General features: G+C 43.7%; 1 protein-coding gene across 2 annotated transcripts; it reads left to right on the top strand.

The window, feature by feature from the left end:
• Positions 1-4,690: 4,690 nt before the first annotated feature.
• On the top strand, positions 4,691-7,383 carry LOC109892273 (GTPase IMAP family member 7-like). 2 transcript variants are annotated; one of them, XM_020484724.2, is made up of 3 exons: positions 4,691-4,931; positions 5,590-5,744; positions 5,851-7,383. In XM_020484724.2, the coding sequence occupies exons 1-3, from the start codon at positions 4,907-4,909 to the stop codon at positions 6,721-6,723; spliced, it is 1,053 nt and encodes a 350-aa protein (XP_020340313.2). In that variant the 5' UTR covers positions 4,691-4,906; the 3' UTR covers positions 6,724-7,383. The 2 variants fall into 2 exon arrangements, with proteins under 2 accessions (XP_020340313.2, XP_031683584.1); XM_031827724.1 differs by having other exon boundaries at positions 4,734-4,931; positions 5,557-5,744.
• The last annotated feature ends 7,100 nt before the right edge of the window (positions 7,384-14,483 follow it).

The raw sequence follows: 14,483 nt of genomic DNA, 5'->3' as shown, positions 1-14,483 counted from the left end.
GACTGAGCATAGCAGACTTATATGACTGGTATGTACCACCACCACCTTCTTTCAACTACAGCTGTTGTTCTGACTCCTAAACACAAACCAATGAATGAATAAGGCTTGTATTTATTGTAACAAACCATTGTAGTGTATCAAAATAATTTACATTTTAAGGCCAGTTATACCTACAACTGAAATTGCTGTTTTTAAGTCAGTAAAGGGAATTGTACATGAACTGCAGCAGCTGCTCATGAATCCTCAGGATCCTTGTCAGATTGAGGATGATGTGCTCTTTTCTACAGAGTAGAACTAGAACACTATGTCTGTCTGTGCTTCCACGTGCCTATATGCCCCAGCAAGGGAGGAATGCAAAACCTACCTTCCCTAATGAAGTGCTTTGGATTCTCTGTTAACCAAGAAGTCAAATCTAGCATAATTTGGTCAACTGCATAATTAATTTTGTGTTCATACGTTTTAGAAATTGAGAGAATGTTTGGCGATACTGATGATTTGTCGCCACAGATGGTTTGTTTACATAGCAAGTTAAGCAAACTAACATGGCTGGTTAGGATAATTAACGTGTCAGGTTAGGAGAACCAACGTAGCAGGTTGGGTGAAATGATGAAGCAGTTAAGAAGAACGAGGTCAAGGTTACGCCTCGATCACACTGACAGTGTCGGAATTTTGGTACATCAGAAGTACATTTCCGATGGAACGCTGCGTTTTACTTGCAACATTGCGTTGCAGTGCATTCTGTGTGGTGCATACGTTGGATTTATCGAACTATATGCATAGACGACTTGACAGAAATGGTAGCAGAAGGTGAATGTTGAACTGTTGTTGCTCACATCCATATGATGCCGCGTGCCATTTTGCGTAACAACTGTTGGTATGATCGAGGCGTTCGGAAAAGGGCTCAGTTACAACGCTACGTTGTCAACAACTGTTGCCCCGACGCGACCACTAGAGGGTGGTGTAGGTCTACGTCATCTAGCCACAACGGTAGAAATGTAAACAAACCATTTGTGGCGACCAATCACGGTATGTGTATACGAAAGTGGCGACAAATAATCAGTATCGACATAACACAAGGGTCTTCAACATGTTCTTGCCCAGGGACCCCCTCCCAGTCAAACCGATTTTCCAGGGACTCCCATTCTACATTAGCCCCCGAAAAATATCACGTTTTGTCTTATTAGGTGAATTAAGTAATCATTTTAAAATTAATAGATTTGATCATTCGTTTTTTCATTATTTTGACCTCCCCACATAAACTCTAGCATAGCCTATTATGTAGAAAGGTAACACATTTTCTCTAAGAGCGGCTGTTTAACTAGTTAAACAATGGCTAGTCATGTGTTGTCAAACATGTATGTCAAAAGAACAACAAAGTACCAGTAGCCAGTGGCACTGGTAGCCTATTTGCAGGTGCTTTTCAAAGCCTATGTCAGACACTCCAGTGAGTGTTTTTTATGTATTTTTATTTCACCTTTATTTAACCAGGTAGGCAAGTTGAGAACAAGTTCTCATTTACAATTGCGACCTGGCCAAGATAAAGCAAAGCAGTTCGACACATACAACAACACAGAGCTACACATGGAGTAAAACAAACATACAGTCAATAATACAGTAGAAAAATAAGTATATATACAATGTGAGCAAATGAGGTGAGATAAGGGAGGTAAAGGCAAAAAAAAAAGGCCATGGTGGCAAAGTAAATACAATATAGCAAGTAAAACACTGGAATGGTAGATTTGCAGTGGAAGAATGTGCAAAGTAAAGATAGAAATAATGGGGTGCAAAGGAGCAAAATAAATAAATACAGTAGGGGAAGAGGTAGTTGTTTGGGCTAAATTATCGATGGGCTATGTACAGGTGCAGTAATCTGTGAGCTGCTCTGACAGCTGGTGCTTAAAGCTAGTGAGGGAGATAAATGTTTCCAGTTTCAGAGATTTTTGTAGTTCGTTCCAGTCATTGGCAGCAGAGAACTGGAAGGAGAGGCGGCCAAAGGAAGAATTGGTTTTGGGGGTGACCAGAGAGATATACCTGCTGGTGCGCGTGCTACAGGTGGGTGCTGCTATGGTGACCAGCGAGCTGAGCTAAGGGGGGACTTTACCTAGCAGGGTCTTGTAGATGACCTGGAGCCAGTGGGTTTGGCGACGAGTATGAAGCGAGGGCCAGCCAACGAGAGCGTACAGGTCGCAGTGGTGGGTAGTATATGGGGCTTTGGTGACAAAACGGATGGCACTGTGATAGACTGCATCCAATTTATTGAATAGGGTATTAGAGGCTATTTTGTAAATGACATTGCCGAAGTCGAGGATAGGTAGGATGGTCAGTTTTACATGGGTATGTTTGGCAGCATATGAGTGAAGGATGTTTTGTTGCGAAATAGGAAGCCAATTCTAGATTTAACTTTGGATTGGAGATGTTTGATGTGAGTCTGGAAGGAGAGTTTACAGTCTAACCTAGATATTTGTAGTTGTCCACATATTCTAAGTCAGAACCGTCCAGAGTAGTGATGTTGGACGGGCAGGCAGGTGCAGGCAGCGATCGGTTGAAGAGCATGCATTTAGTTTTACTTGTATTTAAGAGCAATTGGAGGCCACGGAAGGAGAGTTGAAAGAAGGTTTGTCTGGAGGGTTGTTAACACAGTGCCCAAAGAAGGGCCAGAAGTATACAGAATGGTGTCGTCTGCGTAGAGGTGGATCAGAGACTCACCAGCAACAAGAGCGACATCATTGATGTATACAGAGAAGAGAGTCGGTCCAAGAATTTAACCCTGTGGCACCCCCATAGAGACTGCCAGAGGCCCGGACAACAGGCCCTCCGATTTGACACACTGAACTCTATCAGAGAAGTAGTTGGTGAATCAGGCGAGGCAATCATTTGAGAAACCAAGGCTATCGAGTCTGGCGATGAGGATGTGGTGATTGACAGAGTCGAAAGGCTTGGCCAGGTCAATGAATACGGCTGCACAGTAATGTTTCTTATCGAAGGCGGTTAAGATATTGTTTAGGACTTTGAGCGTGGCTGAGGTGCACCCATGACCAGCTCTGAAACCAGATTGCATAGCGGAGAAGGTATGGTGGGATTCGAAATGGTCGGTAATCTGTTTGTTGACTTGGCTTTCGAAGACCTTAGAAAGGCAGGGTAGGATAGATATAGGTCTGTAGCAGTTTGGGTCAAGAGTGTCCCCCCCTTTGAAGAGGGGGATGACCGCAGCTGCTTTCCAATCGTTGGGAATCTCAGACGCCTCGAAAGAGAGGTTGAACAGGCTAGTAATAGGGGTTGCAAACATTTCGGCAGATCATTTTAGAAAGAAAGGGTCCAGATTGTCTCGCCCGGCTGATTTGTAGGGGGCCAGATTTTGCAGCTCTTTCAGAACATCAGCTGACTGGATTTGGGAGAAGGAGAAATGGGGAAGGCTTGGGCGAGTTGCTGTGGGGGGTGCAGTGCTGTTGACCGGGGTAGGGGTAGCCAGGTGGAAAGCATGGCCAGCCGTAGAAAAATATTTATTGAAATTCTCAATTATAGTGGATTTATCGGTGGTGACAGTGTTTCCTATCCTCAGTGCAGTGGGCTGCTGGGAGGAGGTGTTCTTATTCTCCATGGACTTTACAGTGTCCCAGAACTTTTTTGAGTTTGTGTTGCAGGAAGCAAATTTCTGCTTGAAAAAGCTCGCCTTGGTTTTTCTAACTGCCTGTGTATATTGGTTTCTAGCTTCCCTGAAAAGTTGCATATCACGGGGGCCGTTCGATGCTAATGCAAAACGCCATAGAATGTTTTTGTGTTGGTTAAGGACAGTCCGGTCTGGAGAGAACCAAGGGCTATATCTGTTCCTGGTTCTAAATTTCTTGAATGGGGCATGCTTATTTAAGATGGTGAGGAAGGCATTTAAAAAAAATAACCAGGCATCCTCTACTGACGGGATGAGATCAATATCCTTCCAGGATACCCCGCCAGGTCAATTGGAAAGGCCTGCTCGCTGAAGTGTTTCAGGGAGCGTTTTACAGTGATGAGTGGAGGTCGTTTGATCCTGACCCATTACGGATGCAGGCAATGAGACAGTGATCGCTGAGATCTTGGTTGAAAACAGCAGAGGTGTATTTAGAGGGCAAGTTGGTTAGGATGATATCTATGAGGGTGCCCGTGTTTACAGCTTTGGGATGGTGCCTGGTAGGTTCATTGATCATTTGTGTGAGATTGAGGGCATCAAGTTTAGATTGTAGGATGGCTGGGGTGTTTTGCATAATAATACCAAAGACAGTGTAATTTTGTATATTTTTGACCTGCACTGTTGGAGCGTGAAGCTTAAGAATTTCACTGTACCCTGAAATTACATCTGAGACCCTGTCATTGTGATTAATAAACTAATCTAATCTAATTTGCTAAATATTGTGAGTTGATCAATAAAGTGTTCTCCTTTCTACTGCAGGTGCCATTTAAAATTCGTTTATTCTGTTGTTGCTAGAAATATTCATAAAAACATTGAAATACAAATATTTATATTTTCTTGGACCGCGGTTGAATACCCCTGACATAATATATTGCACATCCTTTTAAATTCTGGCAGATTATCGGCCTACACAGATTCGATTTTTGGAAGTTTGAGCAAGTATGCCATGAACATATTGGTTATAATGATGTTGTATATATTTTGTATTTGAAGAAGTCAGCCTACATTACTTTTTTTTGTCACTGCGTCAAAATACCCTACAAAAACGTAGCATGCTAAAACAGGCTGTTTTTGAAGAGCAATGACTACGGCTACGCCCTGACGACTGCGCCCTGACGACTGCAGAAGCACACGGCACAGACCGATCCCTCTTCTAGTGAGTCAAGACGTAGGAACGAGGAAGTTGACTAGAGTGCATACTAAATACGGCAAGAATATCTGGCAATATCCCACAAGCAAGAGATGGCATCAGGTCCCCCACAAACAGGTACGTGTAACCTTCCAATTATTCACGAAGGTTTCAGGAAGTGTTGACTTCGCGTTCGTTTATGACTGCTTCATACTCGCTTGTGCACTGTAAACTCGCCATAAACGCACTTCACGGCCTGTCAGTTTTTAGAATGTGAGGGAGGCTATCTCCGCACTGCGATTGAGCTGATGTCTGTATTTTGAAATTCGATGAAACGTGTTTATCGTATTCTACATTTCATAGCCCAGGGTTTCCCACACTCGGTCATGGAGCACGTTTTGGGGGTTTTCACTAACACTATACAGACGATTCAAATAATAAAAGCTTGATGAGTTGGTTATTTGAATCCGCTGTGTAGTGTTAGGACAACAACAACAAAAACGTGCACCCAGGGTTAGGGGCAGGACCGAGTGTGGGAAACACTGGTATATTCTATGAGATGTTTTGTGATTTGAGTTATTTTTTGTCTCACAGGAAAAATATGTACAATGTCTTCATTGTTACAATACATATTTTGGCTGAACTTTCAGAGAGACCAAAGAATTTTCTTATTGAACAGTACTAATGTAAACGGAAAATGAAAGCAGAGATCAGATGACCGAAGATTGTGATGTGTGCGGCTACTGAATCCTCCCTTTCTAAGAACACTCCATCTCCTCGCCTTGTCCCAATGCAGAGCTGAGGCTGGTTCTGCTTGGCCGGACAAGAGCAGGACAGAGTGCAGCTGGAAACGCCATACTGGGCCACCAGGCTTTCCTTACCCAGACTGCCAGTGAGCCAGCTGTTACTCAGGAATGTGAGAAGCACAGAGGAACCATAGCAGGGAGATGGGTAAGATACTTTGTTGATTCTTTACAAGGACAGTAGCCTACACACTGATCAAATGACTTAAATGTCAACCAGAGGTTCTAACATTACACACTGTTTTTGCCTGCAGGTATCAGTGGTAGTCGCCCAAGACTGGTTCTGCTCAGAGCGCCCCCCGGAGGAGGTGAGGCACCATGTCTCCTCTTGTGTGGCCCTGTCGGCCCCGGGGCCTCATGCCTTCCTGCTGTGTGTCCCTGTGGACCGGCCGGCTGACATGGAGCTGCGGGCCCTGGAGGCCCTGGAGAAGGTTTTTGGCCCCACTGCAGTCAGTGGACACACCCTGGTCCTCTTCACCCACACAGACCAGATGGTTCTGGGACAACAGCTAGACGAGTACATCGCCACCAGACGCAAAGACCTACTGGAGCTGGTGGTGATGTGTGGAGACCGCTATCACTCTCTGGAGAGGAGGAGTAGAGGAGAGAAGGATGAGAGGAAGAGTGTGGAAGAGCTGCTGGAGAAGGTTGAACAGACTGTAAAAGAGAGCGGGGTGGAGTTCTACAGCTGCCCCCTCTACCAGGAGGCTGAGGCCAGGGTGAGAGAGAAGCAGGCAGAGATAGTGTGGCAGAGAAGAGGGGGAGAGGAGCTAAATGAAGAGGTGCCCTCCTCAGCCTCACCTCCAGAGCAAGAGCTAGATGATGAAGAGATGGCAAGAGTTAGGGAGGAGGCAGAGAGGAGTGTGCACAACCTGAACATAGACACAGAGGGTATTACCTCTCTTTCTCCTGCCTCCTCCTCTCCATCATTTCTCTCGTCCTTGTGGCAGGGGTTGACAGGGTGGCTGAGGAGGCTGCCCAAGATGCTGAGGATGGAGTCTCTGCTGGGGGCTTTCGTTGGCCTGTTTGTAGGTGGGCCCGTTGGGCGGATGCTGGGGGCCACTGTGGGCTCAGTAGCCACTGAAGTGGGGAGAAGGAAGACACCGAAGACAGAGAAAAAGAAATAATGGCAATGGGATCCATATCTCCAGTTATTAACCTTAAAGGGACATTTCACAATTCTTCAACTTCATATTCATCATCTCCAGCACCACCTCAACATCAACATATGTGAAAATGATGCATTTCTATGTTTTGTAGTAAAAAATATTGAGAAAGATAAGTGTTTTCCAATGATGACATTAACCATTTGCTATTTTTAATAATGCCTACTCACAATTAGTCATAATCTTCCTCTTTATTTTTTACTACAAAACATAGGAACGCACCATTTTCACATATGTTGATGTTGGGGTGGTGCTGGAAATGGTGAATATAAAGTAGAACAATTTTAGTTTCCCTTTGTCATTTCACTGCACTTGTTTTATTGAGCATTAAGACAATTGGCTTGTATTTGACCAACGTACAGTCCTCACAATACTTGTTCTAATATTTGTTGTTTCACTGCTGGCATGCCTATTTTGACTGGTCATATTTTCAAAACCAGTTATTATAGAAGGTATTGTAGGGTCTACTAAAGTCTACAAATAAAGGGGAAGTTACATACATGATCCACTTGGTGGCGACGTTGACCAAAACATTGACGTTATACATGAAATATTTGAGCTCAACTGAAAATGAATACCTTACTGCTAACTTAAGGAAATAAAAATACAATAATCTCTAAGGCAATGTGTTGTGTCCTGTATATGTCACACAGTTGATACTTTTAAAGCATACAATTACACATTTCCCTCAGACTGAATTTAGCCATTTATTGGCCAAAATGTTCAAGCACTATATTTAGGAGTTGAGTATAGGCTACATCTCGAAAAAAGACTTTCACATGATGCATGAGAGATAACGGAGGCCTCCGTTATAGACGGACCATCTGCAGCAGTGTGTGTGTTAGCTGAGGACAATTGCTGGAGTGTATAGAGGGCGTTAATAATAGTGGTGAGGAGTCCTAAGTGAAAGTGCCTCTGACTTTGGAAAACACTGAAGCACTGCTCTCAAAGCTTCCTCTTTTATCTTTATGCAAAACGGTAGGTTACGGGTTTGACATTGATGTAATTGATACTCTGTTAAAACCATCAGTCAAACCCATCTTTACATCTCTCTCTTTAAGGTTCTCTCCCTCTCTCTCTAAGCTGACAGAGACCCTGCCTGTGGAACAGCTAGGCGTTTCCGAATGTGGGTGGTCCGCCGGGGGAGGGAGGGAGGGAATTAGTCCAGCTCTCATGTTTCCCGAGAAGAGAGGGAGGAAAGAAATGAGAAAGAGGAGAGAGTGAATATGTATGCGCAAGCGAGAGAAAGAGAGAGAGAACATGCTCAGGGATTACATCTGTCTTCCAGATGTGGCCTCCACAGTTGTCTGAAACGGGGAAAAAAAGAAAGTTTAAAAGTAAAGGAAAATTGGTGCTAAACAGTTTTTTATTGTTAAGAATTACGCATACAGTACAGTGCGGACTACAGTATGGCGGTCTACAGTGAACCAGGGTATGATGCCAGTTCATTCCTTATGAAACTGCAATGAAATGACATGGTGCACCCGTCCAGTAGACCCCTTAAAGATAATGCATATAAAAAAGAACACCTGTCCAAATATTGTTCTGTCTTATTGGATAAGCATCAGCGAGAGGACAGTGAGTAATGATAGAGGGAGATAAGAAGAAAGAATAAGAAGGGATGAGAGAGGGGTGGAAAGTAGGGAGATGGATTTCCATACGCAGACAATGTGAGTAGAGGCAACCATGCCGTTAGGCCTAAATCAGAGGGAGGCTGTATCTCGTCTGTGTAGACAGTTGTGGCCCAGGGTTGGTCCTCAGACGCTGAAGCCCCATCAGGACAGCAAAGGATGCAGAGTTGATTTGTGCCTTTATGCATAACCAAAGCCAAAAATCTGAACAAACAGCTCATGGAATCACTAGTGACCCATCATTAACACAACGGCTGTAACTTATGAAGCTTTCCCTCAGAGCAAAAATGTTGTTCTAAAGACCTTGTGGTCCTCCATTGAAGTGGGGGCAGCTCACTGTGATTCGTGGACACCACAATATTTTTTTGTTATCATCACGCAAACCAAAGGAAAATAAACAGGATGACACACTTTTTCCTCCACCGCAGACAAGGCCTCTCCCTTTGCTAGCTTACACAGCACTCACCGTAAACTGCTCAAAATATCAACAGGACAGGACTGATTACAACCACAGCATACCCTCTAATACACATCAAATACTGTATGGTCTCTTTGTGGTTTGTTGAGAAGAACATCTGAATAAAAATACAGCAGGCTACAAAGACATTGGCTGAATGAATCTGGACCATATGAAAAGAGACTGTTTCATCCCTGGAGGTAATCACAGAGGAAATAACAAATACTACACGTGCCAACCAGAATGAACAAAAATAGGTTTTGAGAAAGGTAGACAGAAACCTTTATTAAAAATGTGGGCTAATAATGTGGTGATATGGTGTGTCTGGATATTAGAAAGGCCTTTTGATGGTGGCTAGCCTACTGGGTGGGTAGCAAGTGATATGCCAACTTGGAAATTCAAGGTTGATAGTTACTTTGCTTCATATATTTTTTTGCTTTGCATATAGCGAGGCATACTGTAATAATTATATCACAGCCCATGCTGTTCCCCTTCCAACAGAGCAAGGCCTAAAAAGTCAGGTTCAGCGGCCTGCCTGCCTGCCTGCCTGCCTGCCTGCTCTCCTCTCTCCTCACCAAGTGTTCTCCACGGCACAGGCTCTCATCCACTCATCTTTTTCCTATTAGTGCTGTTTTCATGTTCCTCCCTGTAGCGTGAGCGTGTGTGTGTCTGCAATTGTTTACGGAGCACTGTGAGGAGCTAACATTTGCCCTGTCCATGTGTGGGTTGGTGGGACAACTCATAAAGCCAAGATGGAAGCTTCGGCCAAGTTAGCAAATACTAATGCAAGGAAGATGTGTCCATTGTAATGGCGCATTGAAGGGTTTGAAGATGTTTATAGCTGGCTGGCAATATTAAAGTAGTTGACGTTGAATGGTAGTGTCAGTTTATTGCTTCATGAGGTGATATGTCATGCCAAACACATGATTTACTATTATGGCTTTTGACATTTTTTACCTTAGAAGGGGTAAAACTACCTCTGTCAATAATCACATAGAACAGTCAACATAGAACTTCCAAATGAATCTGTTAAATTCAGTTATCCAGACCATTTGACATGGCTATGATTGATTGGTAAAGCATGCAATACATATTCTGTAGTTACTAACAACATGTATTATAATGCACAATTGAAAGCAAGGACAGCACTAATTTCCTTAGAGTACAATTAGTGCATGCTTTCACGCAAATCAATGTAAGTGTCAGGACAAAGAAGAGACCACAGTCAACATGACTGTAGGCCTACAATCACGCACATCTGCCGAGGTTAGGGGGAGCTAGCACGATCCAGTAGGACACACACACACATGCACGCACCAACAGCTGGGCTGATGTTTAGGATGGGAGAAGCATGACTGGGTGGAAGTGGACTGGTGCAGCCAGCCAATATGAGAGTCACCTTTCATCCCCTCACACATCGCTGGCCTGCCTTGGACCCGAGCCAGATGTGGAGAGAGATGGAGATGGAGACAGAAGAGGGGGAGAATTTTTGTTTATTATCACTTTAGTTTATTATCTATTTCACTTGCTTCGGCAATGTAAACATGTTTCCCAATAAAGCCCCTGCCAATAAAGCCCCTTGAATTGAGAGAGAGAGAGAGAGAGAGAGAGAGAGGAGAGAGGAGAGAGGAGAGAGAGAGAGAGAGAGAGAGAGAGAGAGAGAGAGAGAGAGAGAGAGAGAGAGATGGTCTACATCTCTGTCAGGAGGAGTGTACAGTACTTGGTCCTACTGTGAGATGTTTTATGTGTGTGAGAGCGGTACCACAGGAGGAAAGAGGGGTGTGGATGGACAAGAGGCAATTACATAAGAAGGAGGAGCAGGAGGCAAAACTGAGCCATCTTAAAAAGACACACGTCCAGGCCAAATTTCCCAACAGCTTTGGAAAGAGTTTTAAAAAGAGTTATCTGTGTTGCGGTGAACGTTTTAGAACGTGGGATAAAGGGCTGGGAGGGCTGGGTTGTTGTTGGTGTGACAGTTCTTAAGGGTTTGTGGTGTTACACCACACCTCCTACAAAAGCCAGTGCTTGAGAATTTACCGGAGGGGAGGGGCCTGACTCTGGACTAATGACGACTCACTATGGGCTGTGGGTGCTGGATGGCCCCAGAGCTGGCCATAACTGATGAATAGTGTGGACCACACTAACTGACATGCGCCGTTGGCTATAAGTGGGTGCGGTGAGCAGAGCCTTTTGAAGCTGGAGCCGTGGGCTGTGTTTGAACCATCAGCAGAGACCCTGCTCTCTGTAATGGACACCGACCTGTGGCTTGATCAGGGGCTCCGGCAGGCCAACACAAGCACACACTTTCCTCCAATTGTATTACTGGGCTTGGGGGAGGTGATGGAATTATTTCTGCTACAACACTGGTTTAATTCAAGGCAGATTTGACCCCAGCCTCACTTCTCCAGTTCAACTCATTGGATCAAGTCATAATCATGCCTCGACCACATGAATAAGACACAGAGGGGCGATGCACTCGTTCTTACCGCATACGTCAAATGTCACTCTGGTCCACATTCAAGTCATGTGGCTCATGATGATGCCATTTCATCCGAAAGTTGAGGGAGCTTAACTGAGATCTACAGAGACGAGAGGAGAAGGCAGACAAGTAGGACGAATGGTGCCACGCCACATTGACACAGAATCAACTTGGAGCTCTGTGGCTCTGCTGTTTGCACAGATCCACAACCCAGCCCAAGATTCAGTAGATTACACTCTGTCCATGCCTTTTTACAATGCTGAAGTTACTTGGTGGCAAGTTGATGTATTAACATGGCAAGTACTTGTCCACCAGAGGCAATGTGAGAGCCTGTTAACATCTAGTAAACCATGAGCTATGGTTTGACATGTCGTACTTGGTTCGACAGGGCTATTCATATTTGACTGTTTAGAAACGGGGGACCATTATTCTGGAGAAATTCTGAAGGTTGTGTTGCCACAACCACACATAGGCCCACTGTAGGCCTACACTGCACCAGATCAACTAGTGGCTGACCCATCACACCTCTTCACAGGAATAATGTGCCAAACCGTCCCTAAACAGCAGAGCCTTATGAGGCGTTTACTGTGAGCTATGACTAAACTAAGGCATCTCCGAGCGTTCTGCGAAACATCCAAATTCCATGCCAGAAATACAGAAATACTCCAAAACACATAATAACTCCTGTTCAAAGGCCCTATCTTGTATTATCATTTCAAAGGGGCCAAACACAAAACATACTCACACTCAACCTTGAGCTAGCTAACGAGGACGGGGCCCGGGCGAGGCAGGCTTTTCCAGTGACTGTGCAGCGGATAGCGACGGTTGTGGTTGCGGTTGGTTGCCGTTTGGTGTGTGACTCGGTCCGGCTCCCACACAGTTGAAACCAGGGGTCCCGGAGCGGAGGGTGCTACTGAGGTGTGGGGAGGGGGCTTTAATCTGAGTTTGAAATGAGAGACAGGGTCGTCCCTGAGTGCCGAGGGCCTCTGATTTGGTCTGTGGTTCCTTTGATAGCATGCATCCTACAGAAGTGAGGGAAACAATAAAAGATGACAGAGACAGTTCTTGGGGAAAACAGGTTTTAATCCATGGAGCTTCAATTGCTGCACTTCGGTCACAGCCTCCCCAGAGAGGGCAAGGGAGTCAAGCTGAGAGTGAAAAGCTGATATAACGTACAGTTAAAACACAATAACGTACAGTTTCTGATAGCAATCAGAATAGTCTTCTCTTTAAAGAGATTGAAGGGGATCTTAAGCAGTTACGAATTTGTAACATATTGTACGAATTGGAATTCCTAACACATGATACAAATTGCATTTATTTATTTGCAGGACACAACCCAGTAAGCAAAATGATGTTAGACGTCTTTTCCAGACGAAGTAAGCATTAAATCACAATAATAATTATTTTATATAGGAAGAGGAGCCAGCTGAAGAACGCAACAGAATAATTAGTATTGCTCCAATTTACCACACATACACTTACAGTATGTTAGCTTTATCAGAATCTTTCCAACTGACAGTCCAACCTTCAGAATTAACCAACAGACCACTTATTGTTTAGTTCAGTGCACTGACTGTACGTCGCTCAGGATAATAGCGTCTGCTGAATGACCAAAATTGAAATGCAAAAACAAACAGTTGCAAAGAATGCTTGGTATTATTCTAACAAGTACACATTTGGTTGGTGCTGACCAGATTCAAATCTGAACAAATCATAGATGTCTAGGCTATATTTCACAAGTTTGAACAGTACAGTACAGTATGGCACAGTTAATACAGTAGAGTAGAGAGTAGAGTACAGTACGGTCCCAAACAGTACAGTTTAGTTCAGTAGAGTACAGTACAGTACGGTCCCAAACAGTACAGTACAGTTTAGTTCAGTAGAGTACAGTACAGTACGGTCCCAAACAGTACAGTTTAGTTCAGTAGAGTACAGTACAGTACGGTCCCAAACAGTACAGTTTAGTTCAGTAGAGTACAGTACAGTACGGTCCCAAACAGTACAGTTTAGTTCAGTAGAGTACAGTACAGTACGGTCCCAAACAGTACAGTTTAGCTCAGTAGAGTACATTACAGTAAAGTATAGTTTAATTCAGTGCAGTACAGTACAGTTCAGTAGAGTAAAGTAGCCTACATTAGAGTAAAGTACAGTAGGGTACAACACCGTACACCACACTTTACTGTACTCTAGTGTGCTCTACTCTATTGTACTCTACTGTACTCTACTGTACAATACTATACTTTTATTTAATGTACTGTGTACTGTAATGTACTGTAGGTACTCTGCTGTGCTCTAATGTATTGTATTGTGCTATGCTGTCCAAACTTGTGAAACATAGATGTCTATGTTTTGGCCAAATAAAGGCAGGTCTGGACCGGATCAAAAATCAACGTCCCTGGACGTTGAAATCAAAGTCGGGCGGGACTGCACCAAAACAAGTGCTGAGTGGGAACAGTTGTACACAAAATGTACACAAAATGTACAGTTTTATTGGTAGCACTGGTGCTCCTAACTTCTAAAAGATAGTAGCAAAACACAAAATTAAGGAATACCAGAAAATATTTTGACATCAATTGAGATATAGCCTATATTGGGCCTAGTGCTTTTTACACAATGTAGAAACCAAATATTCCACAAATGGCTTTCAATGACAGAGAATTGTATGAACATTATAGCTGTTTGTAATAACCATATTAGCCCATCACTGTCTATAGTGAATGATAATTCTTCACATTTGACAGATGAAACGTCCAAGCTGCAACTGCATGCCAGCCATTTTATCTCAGTCAAATGGGAATATGCATTTAGATTTTCTCAGATGATGAACGGATTTTGAGGAGCATCTGGAACCAAAATGGCTGACTTTAGAGTCCTGGTTGTACACCAATTTTGCACAATTTTCGGGGACCCGCTTTGGCTCGTGACCTCTACTTTCAAATCTACTGGCTGAAATTATACAAACCTCTGTAGCATCACTTTAAGGCAACATTCTAAAGACATTATTGTTGATAGTCAATAATCAATATGGTAGTAATCTGTCCTTCCGGATTTTGTCAAATAGAATTTTACCCTGATGTCCATGCTTTGGCACATTCATTTTGGTCACATTTAAATCAATGTGTCAGTCTGAGATAAAGCGTTTGCAAGACTG

This window comes from Oncorhynchus kisutch, linkage group LG6 (genome assembly GCF_002021735.2).
Source record: "Oncorhynchus kisutch isolate 150728-3 linkage group LG6, Okis_V2, whole genome shotgun sequence".
Classification (NCBI taxonomy): Eukaryota; Metazoa; Chordata; class Actinopteri; order Salmoniformes; family Salmonidae; genus Oncorhynchus; species Oncorhynchus kisutch.
The sequence above is the reverse complement of the archived record's forward strand: the minus strand, read 5'-3'. Positions and strand labels throughout refer to the sequence as shown.